This window comes from Panicum virgatum, chromosome 1N, assembly GCF_016808335.1.
Source record: "Panicum virgatum strain AP13 chromosome 1N, P.virgatum_v5, whole genome shotgun sequence".
NCBI classification, from domain to species: Eukaryota; Viridiplantae; Streptophyta; class Magnoliopsida; order Poales; family Poaceae; genus Panicum; species Panicum virgatum.
In genome coordinates, this window is record NC_053145.1 from 411,461 (window position 1) to 433,967 (window position 22,507).

Below are 22,507 nucleotides of genomic sequence, written 5' to 3' on the forward strand. Positions count from 1 at the left end.
TCCCACCAACTGTGAACCGTGTACATCATACTAAGCAAAATAAACTTGAAAAAAGAAATAATTTATACTAGATGATTCTACGTGCGCGTTGCTGCAGGATTTAAGAGATTTTTTTATAAAAACGCATGTATATACAATTCATAGGAATAATAATATTTTTTGCAAGGCAAAGACTTTCCATTAACTTATGTGCGTAGTGATTTCGCTTGCTTCCCAGCTCTCAGTACAACTAGCAGAGCCGCTTCATGCAAAGTCGACGTTCGGAGGACACATACGTCCAACGCAGCAAGAGCGTGAGCAACTTTGTTACGAGATCTACAACAACGAGTGTTATTCATCGTTGGATTTACATGAACAGTTTTTTTTCAAGAAGAAAAAGGATTTACAGTAACCCCCCCCCCCCCCCCCAATAATATGGACCAGACTGAACAAATAGCGGCCCGGCCCGGCCCAACCCAACAATCCCAACTGCTGCTCAACTCTCCCTCGTGCGGCCGCGCAGCCGCCGGCCACCGCCCAGGACCAGGCGCAGCCTTCTCTGGCGGCCTCGTCCCTAAGGGAAGGGAACCCCTCCTAAACCTGCCCGCCGCCGCCGCCGCCGCCATGACGGTGCCCCCAGCGGACGACGCGGCCAAAAAGGAGCTGCCGCCACCGTCCTATCGCTCTCTGGCCGCCCCGGTCGCCACCCCCGTCGACAAGTTCGCGCTCCTCCCAGCATTCCTCAAGGTCCGAGGGCTCGTCAAGGAGCACATCGACTCCTTCAACTACTTCATCACCAGGGGGATCAGGAACATCGTCCAGGCAAACAATCGAATTGAGGCGCGCAATGACCCCAACATTTACCTCAGGTACGCAATGCAAATCTATCATACAACACGCACGCGCTTAAATAAATAAATAAATTGATGAATAATTTCCTTGGATGCATCCAGGTACACCAACGTCTATGTTGGCACGCCCTCAGTTCAAGTGGATTACAAAATCGAAAATATCACGCCCCACTTTTGCCGCCTTACTGACCGCACGTGAGCATCCCTCCCTCATTTCTGAAATAAACATCCCTCCCTCATTTCAATCCACTTTCTACTCAGCAGCATACCGACTATGCCATTTGCTGGAGATTAGATAATCTCATCATTCGGTCAAACAGACAGTCAACCAAGCTTCCTGAAGATTTTTTTTTACATTTCTTCCTCCAGTTATTCTGCTCCTATAAGAGTTGATATTGAATATACCGTGGGGAAGCAGCATGAACCGCAGCATAAGGTATCCCATTACTCTGATTCAAGTGCCTTGTGCACGCTTGATGGAAAAGACAAACTAGTCACCTTGTTTACTTATTAATCCTCAGAAAAACATTCTCATTGGCTACATGCCCATTATGCTTAGAAGTTATACATGTGTTCTGCATGGAAGGGATGAAGCTGAACTAGCAAGACTCGGTTAGTCTATATTCTTCATCATCCAGAAGCATCTCCATTAGCCGGTACTATTGTGTTAGCTTACTGGTTGTTCTGATGGTTTCACCACTGTTTTCCTAGGTGAGTGCCCTCTTGATCCTGGTGGCTACTTCATTGTCAAAGGAACTGAGAAGGTAACTAAAAAAATAATGCATCTTTTCCTCGCACCTTGTTGCTCGACCTACTTGAGGCATTAGTGACTTACAGCGCTAACTGCAAGTGCTTTTGGTTTTGTCACACAGGTTTGTAGTGCTTTTTCTGTGCATTGATAATCTTGCTACACTTGTTCATTTTCAGGTCATTTTAATACAAGAACAGCTATCGAAGAATCGTATTATTATCGACACCGATAGTAAAGGAAGGTCATACTCATTACAGAACTATTTGGTCATTAACTTGCCTCAAATATTTTAAACTTTGCATTCTTCTCCAGCAAATGAGTATTTAAGTTTAACAATTGTGATAAGTTGCTCTGAAAGATGCTGAGACAAAGCAACGTCCCAACTCCTAACTGTAGTTTGATTCAGGTTAGTTTTGAAGTTGCCAGGAAACTGTAATTCCAACCATCATGGGATACCTAGCTTTGAGTTCCATTGCCCACTCATTGCAGAAATAACTTATTTTTGTGTTGCCTTGCACCTTACATTTCATGGCTGGCCTCATTTGGTCCTTTTAGTGAAGTGGTGTACTGTTCGATATCTTATGCGGTTCACCTGTATTTTCTGTCAATTAGGGTGATTGCATCTGTTACCAGCAGCACACATGAAATTAAAAGTAAGACGGTGATTACTATGGATAAGGAAAAGATCTATCTACAGCTGAATCAATTCACGAAACCGGTATGCATTGCAAATCCTGTTTTAGCTTGTTAAATCCTCATTCTATTTCATTACATTTGGGACCCTTTATTTTAATATGGAGACAGGGAACACTTCAAAAGCAAATATTTATTTAATGAGGTTTTCTGCACCCAGATATTATTCCATTTTTATATTTTGTTAATAAATTAATTTTGTCGTACCGGGTGTGAGTGGTGGTGTAGTGTAGTTCATTAGTAGATTCAGGATGTTTTGTATATCATTGCTTCTTTTGGAAGTACCCAAGTGGGAGAAAGCTAGATAAGAAGTTTTTGAGAGGTCATGGGGTCGTGGGGTCATGGGGTCGTCCTATACTATGACATGGAAGTTGGAAGGAGTAGTTGACAATTCATGACTTTGTTTCTGACTTCTGAGCTTTAAAATTTACAGATTCCAATAATAGTGGTCATGAAAGCTATGGGAATGGAAAGTGATCAAGAGGTTGTACAAATGGTTGGAAGAGATCCAAGATACGGAGACCTCTTATTCCCATCTATTCAGGTACTTCTGCTTGATGATAAAATTGACACCATCCCAATGACTGTATATTTGGATCTTGAATTTGTGCTATGTTTCAAATATTCTTTCACACCCCTTTTCCATGTTATTCTTAACTGTATGTTGTATCTTTTATATTTTAGGCTATCTAAATGTTTTCTGCTATCTCAGGAATGTGCCTCAGAGAGAATATATACACAGCAACAAGCCCTGCAGTACATGGATGAGAAGGTGAATGTTCAAATTAAAAAAGCATAATTTAATATCATCACTCAATTAAATCGTTCGCTCCGTTTTAATTATCCAAATGGATCACAATGACAAAATGTTGCATAATGTGCATTCTAAGCTTTGCCAGGAGTAGATCCCTTTGTTACCGAGTCATGTATTCTAACAGCCTCTGACCCCATGTTGCATAATGTGCATAAACTTTGCAGAAGCATTTTCTTGTAAATTCTTTTACTATATTTGCAATGACAGCCTCTGACCCTATGTTCCACTATTCTCTATTCTTGAGGAGCTTTATGTTCTATGGAAGTTGCACCGATTATATCTTATCATACAAAGTAATCCAGGATTGTGCTTTCTTAGCCTTCATTTCCACTTTGGGATTACTAGGATCTATCACATCAACTATTTTTTGTTCCCATCACAGCTGCAGGAATGTTATTTTTTATTAAGTTTGCTGCTTTTCAGTGCATCTTTTATGAATCTTTCAAATCCAAGACTAGGCGGATGAGATGGTAGGCTGCAACTAAAGGTTGAAGTGCTTGGGAAGCATTAACAGCAGTGGTTAAATGTAATATGAAATATCAAAACCAGTAAAACACTGAACCGGAGAGGTGAACCTTTGAACTAGTGGATTAGATATTATATTGTATTAAAGGATGCAATATTGCAATGAGAAGTTTTAGGTAAAAGTTGTGCAAAGAAAATTATACCATATGCCCAGAATTTAAGTGCTTCAATGTTCACACCATTTGAGGTAGTAGAGTCTAAAATTTCTAAATTACTGGTTTGCAACAATTAACCATGAACAATTATTGGGATCTGTCAGTCATGCTGCTTCCTTTTTCACTGACATGATGCAATCTAACTTAAGGTTCAAATTTTTTTTATTAAACTTCGTTTAATTGAGAATAAACACTAAACGGAGGCCTAATGTCTACATTTAACCTTCCTAGGCGCTAGTCAGTAGGCTCGTGCCTGCCTAGCGCCTTCCTAGCACCTAGCTTTTACTTGAACATTTGCATTTTCTGTTATAGTTGCATCTACTTATCAAGTGTTGCATCATTTCTAGTCTGATCCTGAGATTTTTTTTCGCAGGTCACGTATCCTGGTGCAGGAAATCAGAAGGTATTTAATTGCTGCTCAATCACCTTTCTTTTCATTTAGGGACTTTTGTCTATCAAATATATGCCAGCTACAAACTTTCATTTGTATACAACAACATAGCCTTTTTTCCCAAGCAAGTTGGGGTAGGCTAGAGATGAAACCCGAAAGAAATAAGTTCTCAAACTTTCATTTGTATACATTCTAAAAATTTATCAGAGTGGGAATCAATGACAAGCTGTGAAGTTATTGTCTCATTAGTCATTACACATTAAGTTACTACAGCCGGCACATGTTCCAAAATATGAGTTCAGAACCCGCACAGGTCACATTCTTGAAGACAACCTTCTGATGTCTGAAGTGCTTCTTTTTTTTTCCCCACTTTCAGGAGGGTCGGTCAAAATCAATCCTACGTGATGTATTTATTGCACATGTGCCGGTGAGAGAACTGTTGTTTTCCCTAACTTTTGCTTGCAATCTTCTTTTATCATATTCATGTAAATCTGTCTCATAGGTTAAGAACGGGAACTTCCGACAAAAATGTATATACACTGGTGTGATGTTAAGGCGCATGATGGATGCAATCTTGAATGCTGACACCTTTGATGATAAGGCAAGTTCAAATCTGGATTATGTATTACTTTTGGGAGCTATTCCATAATATATATATATATATATATATATTAATTTGCTAAAAGTCATCATCTTCTCTGCCTTTACCAATGCTCTTTAAGAAATTCAATTCCATTCAAATTCACTGTTTTTTTTTATTGGAGGACCAAAGTCCCTGCGTTTGTAACTTGAAGGCGTGTGGAACCAGGGCTGGAACCCTGGCTAGCAAACTCCCAGCTATCGAGCCTTGCTACTGCACTGTCTGCTAATTCCGTGTGGATTTAACTTAACATGATTAGTTACAATCATCTAACAGTGATGTCATGTTCTTTTGGAGCTTCAAAATTGGCTAGTGTTTTGACCACATATGTGGCTAGCTACCATTTTTCAGGCTTCTGGCCTACTCTTTTTTTTTTTGGAATTGAAACTGCAAGGCAATAGCTTCCCATCGTATATTAAATAAAAAAAAGTAAAAGAGAGTTATTCACAGGAAATGAAACCTAGAGACTAAAAGAATTTACAAAACCATATTTACAGTGAATTTAGCCATTCATGAACGCTTGAGTGGAGCAATGGTTTTATCCTGGGTAAATGTAGGATAACATCATGGCGCAGAGAAGCTTTCCAATTAGTAGTGTTTGCTACTAGAAGCTTGGCATTCTACACTACCCTATTTTGAGTATATGCTGTGTGGCTTTCAGTCATTTGTACTATATGATGTGCTGCCCCATGCCAAAGTGGTTTGCACAATTGTACCTTGCTATTTGTTGAAAAGATAAGGCTTGTCCACAATTAGTCATCACATGGCATTTTAGTTGAAGTGGCTTAATGGAATACAAGACACTCTGAATTATAAGTTTCTACTATCATATAATCATTTAATGTACCATTTTTATTGAATGTGTGGTTCATTTCTCATTATTTTTTTTCTTATATTCGCTCATTATGTGTGTGTGGTGGTTTGGGCAAATTTTCATGAAAATAGAGGGAGCATAATTTAGGTTTTTGATAAAAAAAACCGCCATAAGATTTTTTTTGGCTGTACAGCCAATAGTTACATGTTCTGTCTCAATTATCCACGACCTGGGGGCAAGGATAACAATCTACTGATAATCTAGAAACCTAACGTGCTCAATTTGGAGAATTAAACATGTTCCATCTGTACTGAAACTGAAATGTAGTTGACTGCATATATTATCTGCCAAGCTGCGCGGAGTCTATAATTAGACCTATCAGATTGCACAGATCTGATCATGGCGACTAGGACAACCAATTCATGTCTACTCTTTCCAGTTTATCCAAAACCACCCCTTTTTCTCCTCACATTTGATGTCTTAGATAATTTGCTACTAAATATTTGTATGTTCCATTTCGTTGTAGTCAATTAGAATACCTTGCCATTGCCAGTCCTAGAATGAATCAAGTAACTGTGTTCCTCACTTTTGGTAATGTAATGTCATGGGGTTTATTTATAATATATTTAGTTCAAGCAATTAGATGGCTTCATGGAATAGAAATATATTGAAAGTAAGGCGATTACTGTTTATATGAAACTTCTCATTTTGAGCAAGAGTTTTTAAAAGCCAGAAATTCTCTTAGATTATTGCTTGTCTTACAAATTTATTTGGATCACATGTTTACCACCCTGTTAACGTCTTTTGTTGAATATATTTCAGGATTATGTAGGGAATAAGAGGCTGGAATTGTCTGGTCAACTAATATCCCTGCTTTTTGAGGTACTGTTCCTCTTATTATTTCATTAAGTAATATGTTTATGCCTCTTATTCTGTTTATGTTTTGAAGGATTTGTTCAAAACAATGAATTCCCAAGCTGTAGAGCTCATGAACAAAAATAGCGACAAGACTCGTTCTAGTCCTTCAGATTTTAGCCAGGTAATGAACATGAAATTTATAGTCCTTGATCTTCATTCATTTTCACCTGGATAGCTGATGTTGCCGTTGTGTCACACATTGACAGTGCATCCAGTTATTGTTGTACTATTTTATTTGATGGCCCTTTCTATGTTATATCCAGTTTTCTATAAAAGTTGCTATTCACTTATGTCACCTAGGTGAGCGGTCTTCTTGATCGTTTATATACAAAAACTTGGCTGTTGTTGAATGCAGTCTTCATTTAGTTAGTAGGATATGGGAACTTGATAGGTGAAGTACTGAGGTTGGCTGCATTTTTTGGCCGCACATTTATCCATCTTGCTCCGCATATGATACTGTAGAGAGATGTTTGTTAGCCCCTGCACACAAGGACCAAGTGAGCAACCTGCTCACCTCCCTCTCCCTCTTCCCTGCTCCGAGGTAGAAGAAGAGCTGAGCTCCTCTGCACACACACACACACTCACTGCTCTTGGCTTCAGTTGAGACTGAACCCAGGACCTCTGAATTTGGTGGCAAATGAACTGCCTTTTCCATGCTGCATTGCATTCATATTTATACACAGGTGGTACCTACTCTAAGGTACAACAAGGTATGGCTGGCTATAGCCCCACTACTCTAGTACTGCTTAGATCAGCCCACTACAGGTATTGCTGATGTACATCTATCTACTATAGATACAATAGTGGCCTATTGCCACAAGTCAAGGATATGGACAGCTGCTGTTGACTGCCTGCTGATCCTTGACCAGGAACAAGAGTGGGCAAGCGGCAGATTATGTCTTACATTACTTCCCCTAATCCTGCTGCTAGCCCTGGACCTCATCCATGCTGATCATCTTCCTCAGCTCCGAGAACCGAAGACGCCTGAGCGACTTGGTGAGGATGTCAGCGAGTTGCCGTCCGGTGTCGACGAACTCGATGACAAGATGCCCCCCATCGACGCAGTCCCGAAGAAAATGGAACTTCACATCGATATGCTTGCTTCGGTCGTGGAGGACGGGGTTCTTTGCCAGCGCAATGGCCGGCTGGTTGTCCACCTTGAGTGCTGGTGGACGAGCATCAACGCCGGTGAGTTCTCCCAACAGCCAGCGCAGCCAGACGACTTGGCACGCCGCGGTGGCCGCTGCAACATATTCCGCCTCACAGGTCGACAGCGCCACCACCTTTTGCTTCAGTGACTGCCAGGCCACCGGTACGGATCCGAGGAGGACGAGCACGCCTGTAGTGCTCCGTCGACCATCCACATCTCCAGCCATGTCCACATCACTGAACGCCGTCAACTGAAGCCCTCCGCGCCTGGGGAAGACTACGCCCGTGTCCAGTGAGCCCTGGACGTAGCGCAGCACCCGCTACCACTGTCCAGTGGTCCTCCCGCGGGTCCTCGAGGAAATGGCTCACATACTCGACCGCGAACGTGATGCCCGGCCGAGTATGCGTCAGCCACCGCAGCCCGCCGACGATGCTCCGATAACGCGTCGCGTCCACCCTCGCCGCCGTGTTGTTCTTCGAGGGAGCGGCGGCGGCAATGGAGGGAGCGGCGGCGGCAATGGAGGGAGCGGCGGCCGCCGACACAGTCGCGGCTCGGTCGGGACGGAATGGTGGCTGCCTGGCTGGGAGCCTCTCCAGTCTTGCTTCTTAAGTTCTAACCCTAGTGGGCTTTGGGCCTCTCATTTTCTCACCAGCCCACAAGCAATCCAGCCTAGTTGCACAAACCTAATCGAGAACACCCCTAGTCGGACGATTAATCGCCTCTAATCGCCGATTAGTCGGTCGATCAGGCTTCCTGATCGAGTCGTGGACCCTAATCGAGCACGCTGGACCGATAAGGTCGATTAATCGCGATTAATCGTGATTAGTCGCTCGATTTGAAAACATTGGAGGAGGGTAATTAGTACTAGCAGATTGGTAATCAAACTAACTCAGTACTTGGAACCATCTAGTTTCTCTTGACTTACCACTACTATGGCTTTAGTATGCAAACAGGGAACTTTGTTTCGAGAGCATTAGGGACAGGAAGTCAGAGTTAGGAGGGTTTTCGGAGAAGGGAGGTGGTACAGGAGGCAATCTTCCGTTGGTGTTTTGAGTGGTATAACTGGAGGCTAGATGGAATCTGGGATGAGCATTTCTTACATGATAGGAGGACAGTTAACTCAAAGAACAATTACAAAACTGCCCTCATTTACAAAATCCATGATCTTAAACTATGCCATTATAAGACCAAGAATCCATATATTTTAGAGGGAAGCTACCTCTGGTACCTCCAAATCACCATAACATCTCCTCAATATGATGTAACATCTTTTATTATTGGTAATCACTTTGAGATGTGCTATCCTAGTTATTTAAATTCTCCCCCTTTTGCAGTTGATAAAGCATGAAGCCATAACCTCTGGTTTGGAGAGGGCTATTTCTACAGGAAATTGGGATATCAAAAGGTTTCGGATGCATAGGAAAGGTGTATCACAGGTACCAACTCATGATACCTATTTTTTTGCCCCTTCTATACTATTACCTTTTCTGAGGTTCTTCTTCCCTTCTTTTGCAAGGTTCTTTCTAGGCTATCGTACATGGCATCGTTAGGCTACATGACACGGATAACACCGCAGTTTGAGAAGACTAGGAAAACAAGTGGGCCACGTGCTTTGCAACCTAGTCAGGTGAGGTCGATTTGGTAGCAGTGTTTTTACATCATATATAAAACCAAATGTGTGTGAAAACTAAGAACATTTTTCTTCTGATATACTGCTCAACAATTCTCTTGTATAATATAAAGATACACATCTTTCCTGTGTGTTTGAGAAAAAAATATATACTGCTGAACAATGTATCAATTTTATTGGTAATAGTGGGGCATGCTTTGCCCATGTGATACTCCTGAAGGAGAAGCTTGTGGATTAACAAAAAATTTAGCTCTATTGACTCACGTGACAACAGATCAAGAGGAAGGCCCGCTGATGAATCTGGTTTGTTTCTTTTCCTGTTTACCTTTTGACTAGAACACTTTGTGCCTGTTAATTATGTGCAATATTTACCCGTTATTTTGTATTCATTCTTTAGTGTAAGAGTCTTGGCGTGGAAGATTTAACGCTTCTTTCTGGAGAAGAAATACATGCACCAGGTTCATTTTTGGTGATGTTCAATGGATTAATACTGGGAAAACATAGGCAGCCTCAGGTCTGATAACTTAAACTGACATTTAACTTACCTGTCTTCCTTTATTCTCTTCAAGTCGTCCATGTTTCTTTCAGACATTTGCTAATGCTATGAGAGAGTTGCGTCGATCAGGCAAAATTGGAGAGTTCGTAAGCATTTTTGCAAACGAGAAGCAGGTATCATTTCATCTCTTGATTACTATAATGATGGGCCAATAACTGCCCTCGTTTTCACCTCTAACTGCATGTTTGCCCTTCTTTTTGTAAGAGAGAATAATTGCCTTCAGTGTATTACCCAAACCTTAGAGGGGTGGGATATATACTAGACATTACATGGGCCTCATAGATGGGCCGGGCCTCATGGGCCAACACACACACATACTCCAACACCCCCCCACAGTATGAACTACCGGCGCAACAGAGTTCAAGACTGGACACGAAAGAAAGTACACTTGGGGACAACCCCCCCCCCCCCCCCCCCCCCCGCAGTCGTAGCGGTAGCAACACGAATGGACAGACTGGAGAACAATGGAGACGTATCCCCCCGCAGTCTGAACACCGGTGCGAATGCTTCGACTGGAGACTTATGCATATGATAGCCCCTTAGTGCCGAGGTAGCCGAAGTCGAGGTGATCGTGGTCGAAGCCGTGGAGGAGAGCGCAGATCCGAAGCGTTGTGGGGCGCCCGAGGACACGAACGCAGCAGCTTCTTGCCGAGCTCAGCAGCAGGTCGCGCTCAGGTGTAGATGGTAGACAGTGCAAGGTGCAGCCAGGTCGCGCTCAGGACAGGGGTGGCGACGGCGCAAACTTGCAGCAAGGTCGCACTCAGGACAAGGGTGGCGAAGACGTCTTCCTTCAGCGACAACGGCGGCGGTGTCTGCGCTCGAGCGGCAGGAGGCGCGAAGTCGGGTCGAGCGCCAACACGATGAGGATCCAACGCCGAGGGTGGCACCCTGTGTGACGCAGGATGGTCGACCGAAGACGCCGAGTGGTGGCCGGAGAACCAGCGGGTGGCGCTGAGTCGCCGACGGGCGGTGCCGGGGGGCGCCGAGTGGCCTGTCGGAGGCGTCGAGCCCGCTGGTGGCGCTGAGTTGCCGACGGGCGGCGCCGGGGGGACGCCGAGTGGCCCGTCGGAGGTGTCAGTGCGGTCAGCCGGACGTCGAGTGGTCTTCCGGGAGCGTCGTGTGGGTGCCAGGCGAGGCGGGCACCACCACCGCGAAGGCGGCGATGTCCGCGGTAGAGGCGCGATCATGAGCGTCGTCGCTGCAGCCTTAGAAGGCGCAGCAACAACCTCGTCCTTCGGGGGTGTCGACGATGAATGACGACGAACGGCAGGGCGACGCAACCCGATCTCTGATCAGGAAAAAGAAAAGGATACACAGCAGCAGTATCTCGTGTGGAAGTCCTGGGTGCACGTAGCATAACCCCCCTCTCATCTCCTCTCTTCTCCCACGGTCAAAGGGACAGTGAGAACAGAGAGAGAAATAGAGGACGAGAGAGGGAAGCGAGGGCGGAGCGGAGGACGGCGAGCACCCAGGCGAAGCGGAGGGCGGGGCGGCGACGGCGGGAGGAGCGGAGCCCGCCTGACCGGCGACGAGCGCCTGGGCGGGGCAGAAGCGAATCTGCCGGGCGGGGAGACGGGCGGAGCGGAGGAGGACCCGCCATCGGGGTGGCTGGGCACCACGCGGCGGCGGAGGCGGGGCGGATGCGGCAGCTGCGGGATCCCCCGCGCCCGCGCCCAGCACGCCCGCGCGAAGGGCCGCGGCGGCGGCGACGGGATCCGCGCCCGCGCTCAGATCCGCCGCGCGCAAGGAGCGGCGACGGCGGCGGGATCCGCGGCGAGGCCAGAGGAGGAGGGAGGTGGAGAAGGGCGCCGCGACGGGGGCTTGCGGGTGGAGGCGCCACGGAGATCCTGCTGCTGGACTCTGACGGCGGCGGATCGACTCGATCTGCCGCGAGACCTAGGGGAGGGTGTTGCTGGAGACTCAGAGCGCGGATCAGAGGGCGCTGCCCCGGGCGGAGATCGATCTCCCCGGGGGCGGCGCGGCGGCAGCGGAAGTGGCGGCGCTCGGGAGGAGAGGAGGGAGCGGAACCTAGTCTGATACCATGTAAGAGAGAATAATTGCCTTCAGTGTATTACTCAAACCCTAGAGGGGTGGGATATATAGTAGACATTACATGAGCCTCATAGATGGGCCGGGCCTCATGGGCCAACACACACACACATACTCCAACACTTTTTCAGACTTTGCATGTTTGCCCCTTTTTTTTTTAAATCTGAGCCATCATTCTACACCTATTCTGTGAAGAGAAGTTAACCGTATTAACAGAAGGGTGAAAGACATATATGCTATTGGCATGGATGACCTATAAACAAAATGAATTTGTACACTAACTTATTTGTGAAATATATTAAGAAAAATCAGTAGCGGAGGCCACAAGCTGGGCGCTGCCCGCGATACGAGCAGCAGCTGGAGACCCAGCCCTGTGCACCGCCCGCTGGCCACCACTGCCTCTCGTTAGTGGACAGCTGCTGCAGTCTGAGACACTGCGAAATTGTCCAATAAATTGACTCCTCTCGTAGAGAGCAGCAAGCATCATCCACTCATCACTTTATCGCTTCTTCTAGACCAAGCACAATCCTGTTCCCAAAAATTAGTTTGTGCTGCCATCCTGATCCGTCAATGGCGGCCTGTGTCTTGCTACCGATCAGGGGCGCCGGCCACCTCATGCCCACGCTAGAAGCTGGCAAGCGGCTGCTCGCTAGCGGCGGCTGCCGCATGCTGTCGGTCACCGTGATCGTCATGCGGCTGCCGACGGAGTAGAAGGCATCCAAGGTCGAGGGGCAAACACGCTGGGTGGAGAAGGCGGCAGCCGGCCTTGACGTTCGTTTCCACCGCCTCCCAGCCGTGGAGCCCCTGATGGACCACAAGGGCCCCATGGAGTTCATCTCCCGGGCCGTGGAGCTTCACGCGCCCCCACGTTCGGGTGGCCACGCCACGCGCCGCCCGCGAGGCGAGCCATGGTCCCACGCCGCTGGCCTAAGGTCCGGCACTACTTGCCGCCTGCCTGGCGAGCCGCGGCCATGCGCGGCCTGTCCCCTCCGACCTCACACACCTCCCGCTGGCAGCTGCTTCGCCCGTCCACCTCCCACTGGTTGGTCTGGATTTAATCAGACCAGACCAGATGTTTTGGATAAGGTAAGGACAAAAACATTATTTCCTACCATTTCTTTCAATTTTTTGTTCTCATCAGTAAAAGCTGTTTTGGCTCACCGTGGTGGGAAATGAGGGCAGATGGAAAACTGAGATTCAGAAAATGGGGGCAAACATGCAAGGTCCAAAAAAGAAGGGTAAACATGCAGTTGGAGTCCAGAATGAGGGCAGCTACACAATTTGCCCTATAATGATTGTTGGCATCATGCAACGATGACTGTGTCCATGATAATAATTAATAAAAAGATGTCTAACCCTTGACAACTTTAAGCTCAACTTTCCGGTGGTAGTGGAGTTAACAAAAGTTCCCTAGTTAAAGTTATTACTGTTAACTTATCCACCATGTAGTGAACTGCTATTGAAAGCTTAACTTCAACAATCGATGGTAATGATTTGAGGCCAAAGAATAGTTGACCCTTGAGGTACAATTGCAAATACCAAGTAGTTTTGTTGTTATAGTGCCAATTACTGTGTGATTTGAAGTCAGCTTGTGTTGGTGGTTACTCCCCATTTGAATTCATGACAGTGAAAGGACATAGAGGGCTAAGTTGAACTTTCTAGGAAGGGAAGTTCAATTTAGATATGAAATTTGGCATCCTTGTTATTTTTTTAATTTCGAACCGGCAAGAGAGTTTCCCATCGTTATATTAAGAAGAAATAAAATTTGTGAATCAAAGTACATCAACAACCACACCATGCACTCACCAGCAAAAAGAAAAAGAAAAAAAAACACTTAAAAAGATACTCGCGAAGGAGCAGAGGGCCCAACCAGTCTAACTGCTTACATGCATGTGCCACTAAGATCATGCAAATAACCCTGCAAGGCCCTTTTCACCTGCCACGGTCCATAGTGATGTCCTTGTTATCTCTTTGAATTGCAGTTATATGACATTCCTGTTAACCTCTTAATACTTAAGTATCCAATAGTACTTCGAATCATGACACCTCTTACCGAGTTAACCAGTTTGTCTCCAAACAGGAAAGAAAAGAAAAAAGCTAATACTTCTGTTATTGTTTTACAAGATATGCTGGAGGTACTAACCTTTTAACTATATTTCCAGCATTGCATTCACATTGCCTCTGATGGTGGTCGTGTATGTCGCCCACTTATAATTGCTGATAAGGGGATATCAAGGGTCAAAGAGTGTCATATGAAAGAACTAAGGGTTAGCATTATGCATTTCATAATTTCTTGACCCATTTCATTTGTTTATTATTATTATCTGTCTTAAAAGTGAAATTGTCTCCTAGGATGGTATTCGTTCTTTCGATGATTTCCTGCGTGATGGATTGATCGAATATCTTGATGTCAATGAAGAGAACAATGCGTTGGTATATCGTAATCTGTTTTCCTTTTCTCATGTGATTTAATGTGTTATTTATATTGTGATAATGTGTTTTAATTTGATTTGAACAGATTGCATTGTATGAACATGTGGATCAAGATGATGTTGAAAGAAGCAGCATCACACATATTGAAATAGAGCCATTGTCTATCTTAGGAGTTGTATCCGGACTTATTCCTTATCCACACCATAACCAATCTCCGCGTAATACTTACCAGGCAAGGATACAAATTATTGATGATATATTCCGTTGGTTATTAGGTTACTTTCTAATGATTTTTCTCTTTTTCAGTGTGCGATGGGTAAGCAAGCTATGGGAAATATTGCATATAATCAGGCAAGGAACCATTTTGTTTCTCTTTTGATCTGTTAAACATGTGGGTAACCCTAGATCACAATGTTGAAGCAACCACGACAAAAGGATAAGGTTTTGGGGAAGCACACATTATTTAAATGCAATTCTGGAAGAATGTGATTGTCACTCTCACAACGCTATAGAATTATGAATTATCCTCTTGAGCACTCCAAACTGCCCCATACAAGCCTTGGTTTAGATCTTTGTGTTGGCTTGAGTTGATTGGTCATGGCGATGACCCTCCTATGGCCTCGAATTCCCAACCCCCTGTTTGTGGCTTGTGCAAGTAGGAGCCCTACTCCTAGGTGCAATGTGACTATGGTTTAAGAATGTGGTGTTTTTTGCAATCCATGCTATAATTAATTTCCTTTGTAATATTCTGATCCTTTGTTGATTTTAACTTCTTTCCTTTGTTGCGCCTTCATCTTTGGCTGCACGTGAGTGGGGGTGTTGAAGTGTATAAGTGGATTGCCTACCTTCTCCCATCAGCTTAAGCTTTTGGGTTCTTCTGGTTAGTGCATCCACTCTAACATGGTATCGGAGGCAAAGGTCTCGAGTTCGAATCCTGGAAGAGGCTTTACTTGTCTCTCCATCCCTTTATTTCCACTTTGCGCCTTCATCTTTGGCTGCACGTGAGTGGGGGTGTTGAAGTGTATAAGTGGATTGCCATGGATTGCCTACCTTCTCCCATCAGATTAAGCTTTTGGGTTCATCTGGTTGGTGCATGAAACCTAACAAAGGTAATGTTTCTCTATAATGTGCTGCAGTTGTTCAGGGCAGATTCACTACTCTACTTACTGGTGTACGCACAACGTCCACTGCTAACAACAAAAACAATCGAGTTGGTTCGTCTCTGACCCTTATACCGTCTTAGACTTAATCCACAAGATATTTTACTTGAATGGGTGAATTCCTTTTCAGGTGGGATATGACAAGCTTGGTGCTGGGCAGAATGCCACTGTTGCTGTCATGGGTTATAGTGGATATGATATTGAAGATGCAATTGTAATGAATAAATCATCCCTTGATCGAGGTTTTGGTCGTTGCATAGCAATGAAAAAGTAATTCTATACTTCAATCGACACCTCTCTTTCATTTACTTTAAGGAAGTGCTTGGGATCATGCCCTAAATGCCACTGTACTGGTTTTTATTGTGACTAATTTGTTCTCATCTTGCAGGTATACAGTTATGAAGGAGAACTATGGAGATGGTGTCTCTGACAGGATTGTTAAACCGCAAAGAGATAAAGATGGTGTTTTGTTAATGCAGAATATGCGGGTAAAGAATAGGACTGATCATTATCATTATTATGCAAGTATTTTGAAAATCCTTATGTTTTCATCAGTAATATGGTTTTGTTTTAGTTGAGTGATCAGAAAGCAGAATCCAACCATGAAATGTGGGGGAAAGACTTAAGAAACTTCTGTATGTTGAAGGTCCAAATAATTGTTCTCGAGCTGTTTGATCTATAGTGGTCATAAGGTTCATAAAAAAATTCAAATTGATCGACTTCTGGAGGAGGAAATTGAAAGGAAGCTATTAATTGTAGTGATGTGCTCAAGTTCGTAGAACCTGTGCATTATTTTCTTGACTTTGTCCTGGAGGTCACCTAAATTTGTCCTCAGTTGTGTTCTCCTATGACATTATATGTACTGCCATCCAAGAATATCTTCTTCTGTTATAACCTTGAGTATAAATTCAAATAGGCATACACCTTGAGTTCCAACTTTAGGATTTCTTGTTGCATGTGCTTGTTTGGTTCTTCATCTGTCTCTGTGTCTCTCTTTCCACTGTCCAACGTAGCTTATTCACAGGCACTTGATGAGGATGGTATTGCTGCACCTGGCCAAATAATTCGCAATCATGATGTCTATGTGAACAAGCAAAGTCCCAAAATTGTAGATAGAAGAGGTGCTGGTGCACCATTAAAAGACATGTGAGCACTCGCCTGTATTGTGCTCTCTCTTTTGTTTTGTTCTATATTTGCATGTTCTATTTTATACCTCTGAAGTTATGACCTTTTTATGTGCTTTATGGTCTAAATCTATCACCTAGGGACTACAAGAACTCACCGGCCATTTACAAAGGTGTTGATGGCGAGACTACTGTTGTAGATCGTGTAATGCTTTGTTCAGATACAAATGAGAAACTGTCTATTAAGTGCATTATCCGCCATACAAGGAGGCCAGAGGTATGACTTATTTGCTGCATTCGTTTAATTTCAACTGTAGACAGATGGGTTTAGATTTGTCTGTCCTGTTTGTGTGCCAGGTTGGTGATAAATTTAGTAGCAGACATGGGCAGAAAGGTGTTTGTGGTACCATTGTTCAGCAAGAGGACTTCCCCTTCTCTGAGAGGGGAATATGCCCTGATTTAATTATGAATCCACATGGATTCCCTAGGTTTGATATTACCTTTGTTATATTCTGTACTTGTTTTATCTCTTCATCGATTTTCCTAAACTTTATAATTTGGATATGAAAAAGTTACTTCTCCAATGAACATTGATGTACCTTTGAATAGAATATTTCTGTTTTCTGTAACCATTTTTTTTATGGATTGTTTTGTCATGTCTGATTCAGCTCTGTTGTTGATTCTTTGCTTGAAAATATCTGTTTTATAAATTAAATATGTATCATTTCTTTTGTTGTTACACTTTTGGTACTAATAAGTGTTAAGGGTAGTATAGTCATATCCTAGTGTCTAGGGTTTGGGGGTCTCTTGTATATATAGCCCAAAGGGCCTCTATCAATAGATACACAGTCCACTCTCTCTTTCATTTGTAACATGGTAACAGAGCTTAGGTGAGATCCGGCCACCACCCTTCTCATCGCCGCTGCGCTGCCCCTGGGAGCTCGTCTTGCTCCTGGGGGCGGCAATCCTCTAGCCCCAAACCCATTTTTTACCCCTTCCCGTAGCGTCATCACAGCAGCAGCAGCAGCAGCAGCCCGTCCTCTCGTCGCGCGCCTCCGTCGGTGGATCCGCTTTCCCGCCGGCGGATCCGCTTTTCCCGGCCGCCCGTCGCGCGTCCGCGGGCCTCCATCCGCGCGGCCGCCGTCCACTCCGCCTGTCTAGCCGCCGTTCCGGCTCTCCACTCCGCCGTCGCGGATCCGCCAGTTGCGGAGCCGCCGGCCTCCTGCGCCGCCTGTCGCGGACCGTCCTCCCGTCGCGGCTCAGCAGCAGCAGCAGCAAGATCTTCACCGCCGTCGGATCCGCGCCGTCGTCCTCCGCCGCCCGTCGTGGCCTCCTTTCGCCCGCGCGCGTCTGCGCGCCTCCATCCGCGGCCGCCTGCGCGTCTGCCCGACCACGGCCGTCCGCGCGGGCGTCGGCTGCCTGTCGTCGTTGGCCCTCCCCGAGCCGGATCCGCCCGTCCGCGCTGCGCTCGTCGTCCTCCGTCGCCGTCTTCCATCGCCGCCGACGGGCCTCCCCGAGCCGGATCCGCCCTGTGGGGGCTGGATCTCGGCCATGGCGGCCCGTCGCCGCCCATCCGGCCGTCCGCCGTCCCGTCGCCGCCCATCCGGCTGTCCGCCGCCCCGTCGTCGTCCCGCCCGTCGTGGACCCCCTGCGCGGCCTCTTCTACAGCTGCTGCGCCTCACTCCCCTGCTCTGCATCGACCGTCCGCCCGTGTGCGAGCTTCGGCCGAGCTGTTGGCCCTCGATCTGCTGCAGCCATGAGCCATTTCCTAGCGGTGATATTTTTCCTCCTCTGCTCGTCTCTTCTCTTCCAATCAATCACATCCTTGGCTGTAGCTTCGTGCTGCTTATTTGGAAGAGAACAGAGGAATGGATTATCTGTCATCTTTGCTACTGCTTTGCTCTCATGTGGCCTCTAATTTCAGTAGCTATGGTTCAAGCTTCTTGTTTCCTTGGCATGCCTCTCATGGTTATGCAGTTGCAATATGCTCCAATTTCTTGCTTGGGCTGTGCTGTCATCTTCAAGTAGCAAGTTATCTTATCTTCCACCATGTCATTGCAAACTGCTGCTATCTGTCTGTGTGTGCGGCTGTGCTGCCCTGCTCATCTTTTGCTTATGCCTGCTGCTGTCATCTGCTGCTGCCTTGAGTCCTTTTTCTGCAGTATATTCAGTCCACATGTGTGATGTGTCCATCCATATCAGCTGCTAGCAGTCCTTGCTTGATGCTTAAATGTGTTCTTTGCTGCAGCAAATCGTGTCACATTGCATTAGTGTCAATCCAAGTCCAGTTATACATCTCCAGTTCGTCAATGCCGTGCGTGTCCACCATTTCCTTGTCAAATCAGCCCATATCTTGTTTTTATTTTGGTTAGCTAAGTCCCGTCGATTTGGCTAATCACATCATCATCGTTGGTGCGACAGTGCCCTCTTGGTCCCTTTCGGAGCCGTTTTGCTCCACATCATGACCAATGGCCATTTATTTGTCGTCATCATCATGTCATCTCGCTGCCTGCCGTCTTGCAGCAGTGAACTCTCTCCTCTCCGTTTGGCTGGTTTGACACATATTGTCAAGTTGAAAGTCTCCAAAGCAAGCTTCCTGTCGAAGAGTCGATGTACTGGTTTGTGAAGACTTGGTTGTTCACCACTTGAGGAGATCGTTCTACAAGACATGTTCAAGAGCTGCACGCTTCGACGACATCTTTGTTGTTTTAGGACTTTGGATGTATTAGTCATGTATGAGTGTTTCTTTCAACTCATGTACTTAGTACCACTCTTCAAATGCAACGACATTGTATTCACGTTGCATTTGAGGGGGGGTGTTAAGGGTAGTATAGTCATATCCTAGTGTCTAGGGTTTGGGGGTCTCTTGTATATATAGCCCAAAGGGCCTCTATCAATAGATACACAGTCCACTCTCTCTTTCATTTGTAACAATAAGTAGTTAGAGTTGGAGATGCCAATAGTCTCATGGTGCAACTGGTCAGCTGAACACGCCAGGGAAGTGGTTCGCTGAGCCAGCCCGGGTTCGAGTCGTGGCACAATCTTCTTAAGACAAAAAATCCCCCTGGTCGAATTTTTTTTAAGAGTTGAGAGATATTGACGCGATATGTTTAGTGAACTGCTGGTGCCTTAAGATTATACCATCCCATTTGACTCATTTTCTCCCTTTTCTTTTTGCCTCATCAGTCGAATGACTATAGGTAAAATGATTGAACTTATTGGTGGAAAGGCTGGTTTGTCTTGTGGTCGATTCCATTATGGCAGTGCATTTGGTGAACCAAGTGGTAATGCTGATAAAGTTCAAGACATAAGGTATACTTCTGTCTCACTAACACCTCAAGTGCGTCTAATAGTTTTTTAACACTGTTTTTTCTTTCATACCAGCAATACTCTAATCAAGCATGGCTTCAGCTATAACGGAAAAGATTTCTTGTACTCAGGTGCATTCTAATATCAAATTATAATATTACTTTCTGTAAGCACGCTTTAAAATTTCATGTTGTGCCGTGTTGATAGGGCTAGTACGCAAATTCAAGCTAGATGATTTAGGTGATAGAGACTTAGGAAACCTAGATATATCGTAGACACGACATATGGTGTAAACCTACAGCTTCATAGCTGTTTTCCATTATTCTAATCATGCTAGTTTCGGTGATACAATATTTTGTTTCCTATTTCTTAAACACTAGATGATTTTTTTTTATATATATTGTGTGCATCTTTGCTACTTGGACCTGCCGTGGTTCTTTTAGAGCTGATTTTTTGGCCCCCATTTCAGGTGTTCTAGGTCATCCTCTGGAGGCATACATCTTCATGGGTCCAATCTACTATCAGAAACTGAAGCACATGGTAGGGATAGTTTATCTGTATTGTTCCATTTTGGTTGGCCTTAAATGAGGCTATGTTTTCTAATTCTGCCATATGTCACCCTTGGTGTTGTTCTGGGACTTGTCTTGTCTAACTCTTTAAACTTTGGCTAGAAATATGTCTTTGAGTAATAGGGCCAAACATATGAAAATGTCATTTACATTCCCACTGAAAAATACTCCATAACAATATAGTTTACTAGGTTTGCAAATACATTAGAAATTGGTGGTCAGAGTTGCGTTTTGCAGACTCTGTTCACTGGTGACGTCCAAAACAACAATTTTTGTGACCTTAAGGAGTAATGTGGAATGAGTTGGTCTTGATAGATATGTCAAAGGTTGGATATGAAAGGAAGGAGAGTTCAACCTTCCATGTGGCATTTGTTGTAACAATATCATGATGTATGGATATATACTAAGATGCTTTGCAGTTCAGTAAAGAGAAGCTGTGTAGTGAAAAGGTAGTTCATAATTTAGTTTATAAAAAATGCAATGTATGGGCTGGCTTAGCTTAACTCGTGACCTACCCTATTGATGTCATTTCTGCATGATGTAATTAATTTTGGTTTTTAAGGCATCAGCACTTAGAAGTGCCAACATTGTTTAAAAACTTGAGAGATGATTTTAAGAATTTGAATATGCATTCTTATTTTTTTGTTTTCTGAATCGCACAAGCTACTGGGTGTCTATTGCAACATATTTCGTCTTGCTTGAGATTCCTGTTGAGTTAGTTGGTGAATATGTAAATCACTTGTGGATTCTACAGGTTCTTGATAAGATGCATGCTCGAGCTAGTGGACCACGAGTGTTGTTGACTAGGCAGCCTACTGAAGGGCGAAGTCGTGATGGAGGTTTTGCAGTACTCTGCGATTTTATGACTATGGCCCAGTACTCTTTCTTGTTGATTAAATTCCTTTTTTATAGGTCTCCGTCTTGGTGAAATGGAGCGTGATTGTTTGATTGCGTATGGTGCTAGCATGCTGATCTTTGAACGTCTGCTACTATCCAGTGATCCATATCAAGTCCAGGTGATTTTCGGAGTAGTTTGCGCCTTTATTTTTGGCAGAGGCTGGAACTATGCCAAGAGCATAACTTCTCATGCTGTTGTGTTAGGATCAGTACGATTATGAAACCTTCATGTCCTTCCTACTCAATAGATGCTCATTATTGAGTGGGTAAACAGGTCTTAAAGACTGGTAGTATTTTCTTTCAATGATCGACAGCTTGAGTATTTCAATAGTTACCTTTGTTGACATTGTTTGCACATGGTAGATATTTAGTTGACCAGCGCCAACATGGAGTTGTATGTCTTTGGGCTTACCTTATTTATGGATTTGAATGCTGGCAGGTTTGCAGAAAATGTGGCTTGTTGGGGTACTACAACTATAAACTGAAGACTTCGTACTGTTCAATGTGTAAGAACGGAGAAAACATGGCCAAGATGAGGCTGCCATATGCCTGCAAGCTTTTGTTCCAGGTAGTGCAGAACTTTCTTGGTTTTCTACGTCAACTTTGTATTAATAGTATGAGCTATTATAAATGGTTCATGGGCCATTTACATTTAATCTCATTTGGTTCTGTTTGGTTCCAGGAATTGCAAGCAATGAATGTCGTTCCCCGATTAAAGCTAACCGAAGGATAACTCAAGATTGTGAACCGGTGATGGTTTACGGAGCTGATTGAAAAGCTGGGTAGTTAAAGGCTTGGTTGATGTCCATTCTCCTGGCGGAGTGGATTGCTGCAGCGTGCAAATAAGATTTCGCAGCAACAAGGCAGGCTGCATAATGCATCCTTGTGCTTTTATTATCAGGAGCATGCAAGGCGCTAGGGATTGCTCGTCTGGTATACATATAGAATATATGTGGCATGTCATGATCCATATTGTAAAGCGAGAAACGTGAAACCGGAGAATATAGCAATTAGCATCACTACATGAACACTGTACACTAATGGAGATTGTTTGCCTTTGCCTTTGTATTGCAACTGTCTTGTATACGTGCTTGCGCCT

The 22,507-nt window shown here is 44.6% G+C and overlaps 1 protein-coding gene across 3 annotated transcripts; it reads left to right on the plus strand.

Annotated features, from left to right (window-relative positions):
* The first annotated feature begins 461 nt into the window (after positions 1-461).
* Positions 462-22,494, plus strand: LOC120654356 (DNA-directed RNA polymerase III subunit 2-like). Of its 3 annotated transcripts, XM_039931874.1 has the most exons (36): positions 462-848; positions 933-1,025; positions 1,200-1,266; positions 1,352-1,442; positions 1,542-1,594; positions 1,758-1,822; positions 2,194-2,299; positions 2,708-2,818; positions 2,987-3,046; positions 4,142-4,171; positions 4,536-4,586; positions 4,662-4,760; positions 6,436-6,495; positions 6,563-6,652; positions 9,016-9,117; positions 9,198-9,308; positions 9,498-9,614; positions 9,709-9,825; positions 9,900-9,980; positions 14,079-14,183; positions 14,269-14,349; positions 14,435-14,581; positions 14,656-14,700; positions 15,486-15,563; positions 15,640-15,779; positions 15,898-15,997; positions 16,534-16,655; positions 16,775-16,910; positions 16,991-17,121; positions 19,820-19,945; positions 20,018-20,073; positions 20,412-20,482; positions 21,266-21,350; positions 21,424-21,527; positions 21,848-21,976; positions 22,091-22,494. In XM_039931874.1, the coding sequence occupies exons 1-36, from the start codon at positions 604-606 to the stop codon at positions 22,139-22,141; spliced, it is 3,456 nt and encodes a 1,151-aa protein (XP_039787808.1). In that variant the 5' UTR covers positions 462-603; the 3' UTR covers positions 22,142-22,494. The 3 variants fall into 3 exon arrangements, 2 of the variants coding, with proteins under 2 accessions (XP_039787808.1, XP_039787809.1); XR_005667044.1 differs by lacking the exon at positions 20,018-20,073 and having other exon boundaries at positions 514-848; XM_039931875.1 differs by lacking the exons at positions 9,016-9,117; positions 9,198-9,308; positions 9,498-9,614; positions 9,709-9,825; positions 9,900-9,980 and having other exon boundaries at positions 514-848.
* Positions 22,495-22,507: the final 13 nt, after the last annotated feature.

Excerpts from the sequence above, each read along its gene's own strand:
- LOC120654356 (XM_039931874.1), top strand. The coding sequence starts at position 604 with ATGACGGTGCCCCCAGCGGACGACGCGGCCAAAAAGGAGCTGCCGCCA. Across the intron at positions 2,300-2,707 it reads TGAATCAATTCACGAAACCG|ATTCCAATAATAGTGGTCAT; the intron begins GTATGCATTGCA and ends TAAAATTTACAG. Across the intron at positions 2,819-2,986 it reads TCTTATTCCCATCTATTCAG|GAATGTGCCTCAGAGAGAAT; the intron begins GTACTTCTGCTT and ends CTGCTATCTCAG.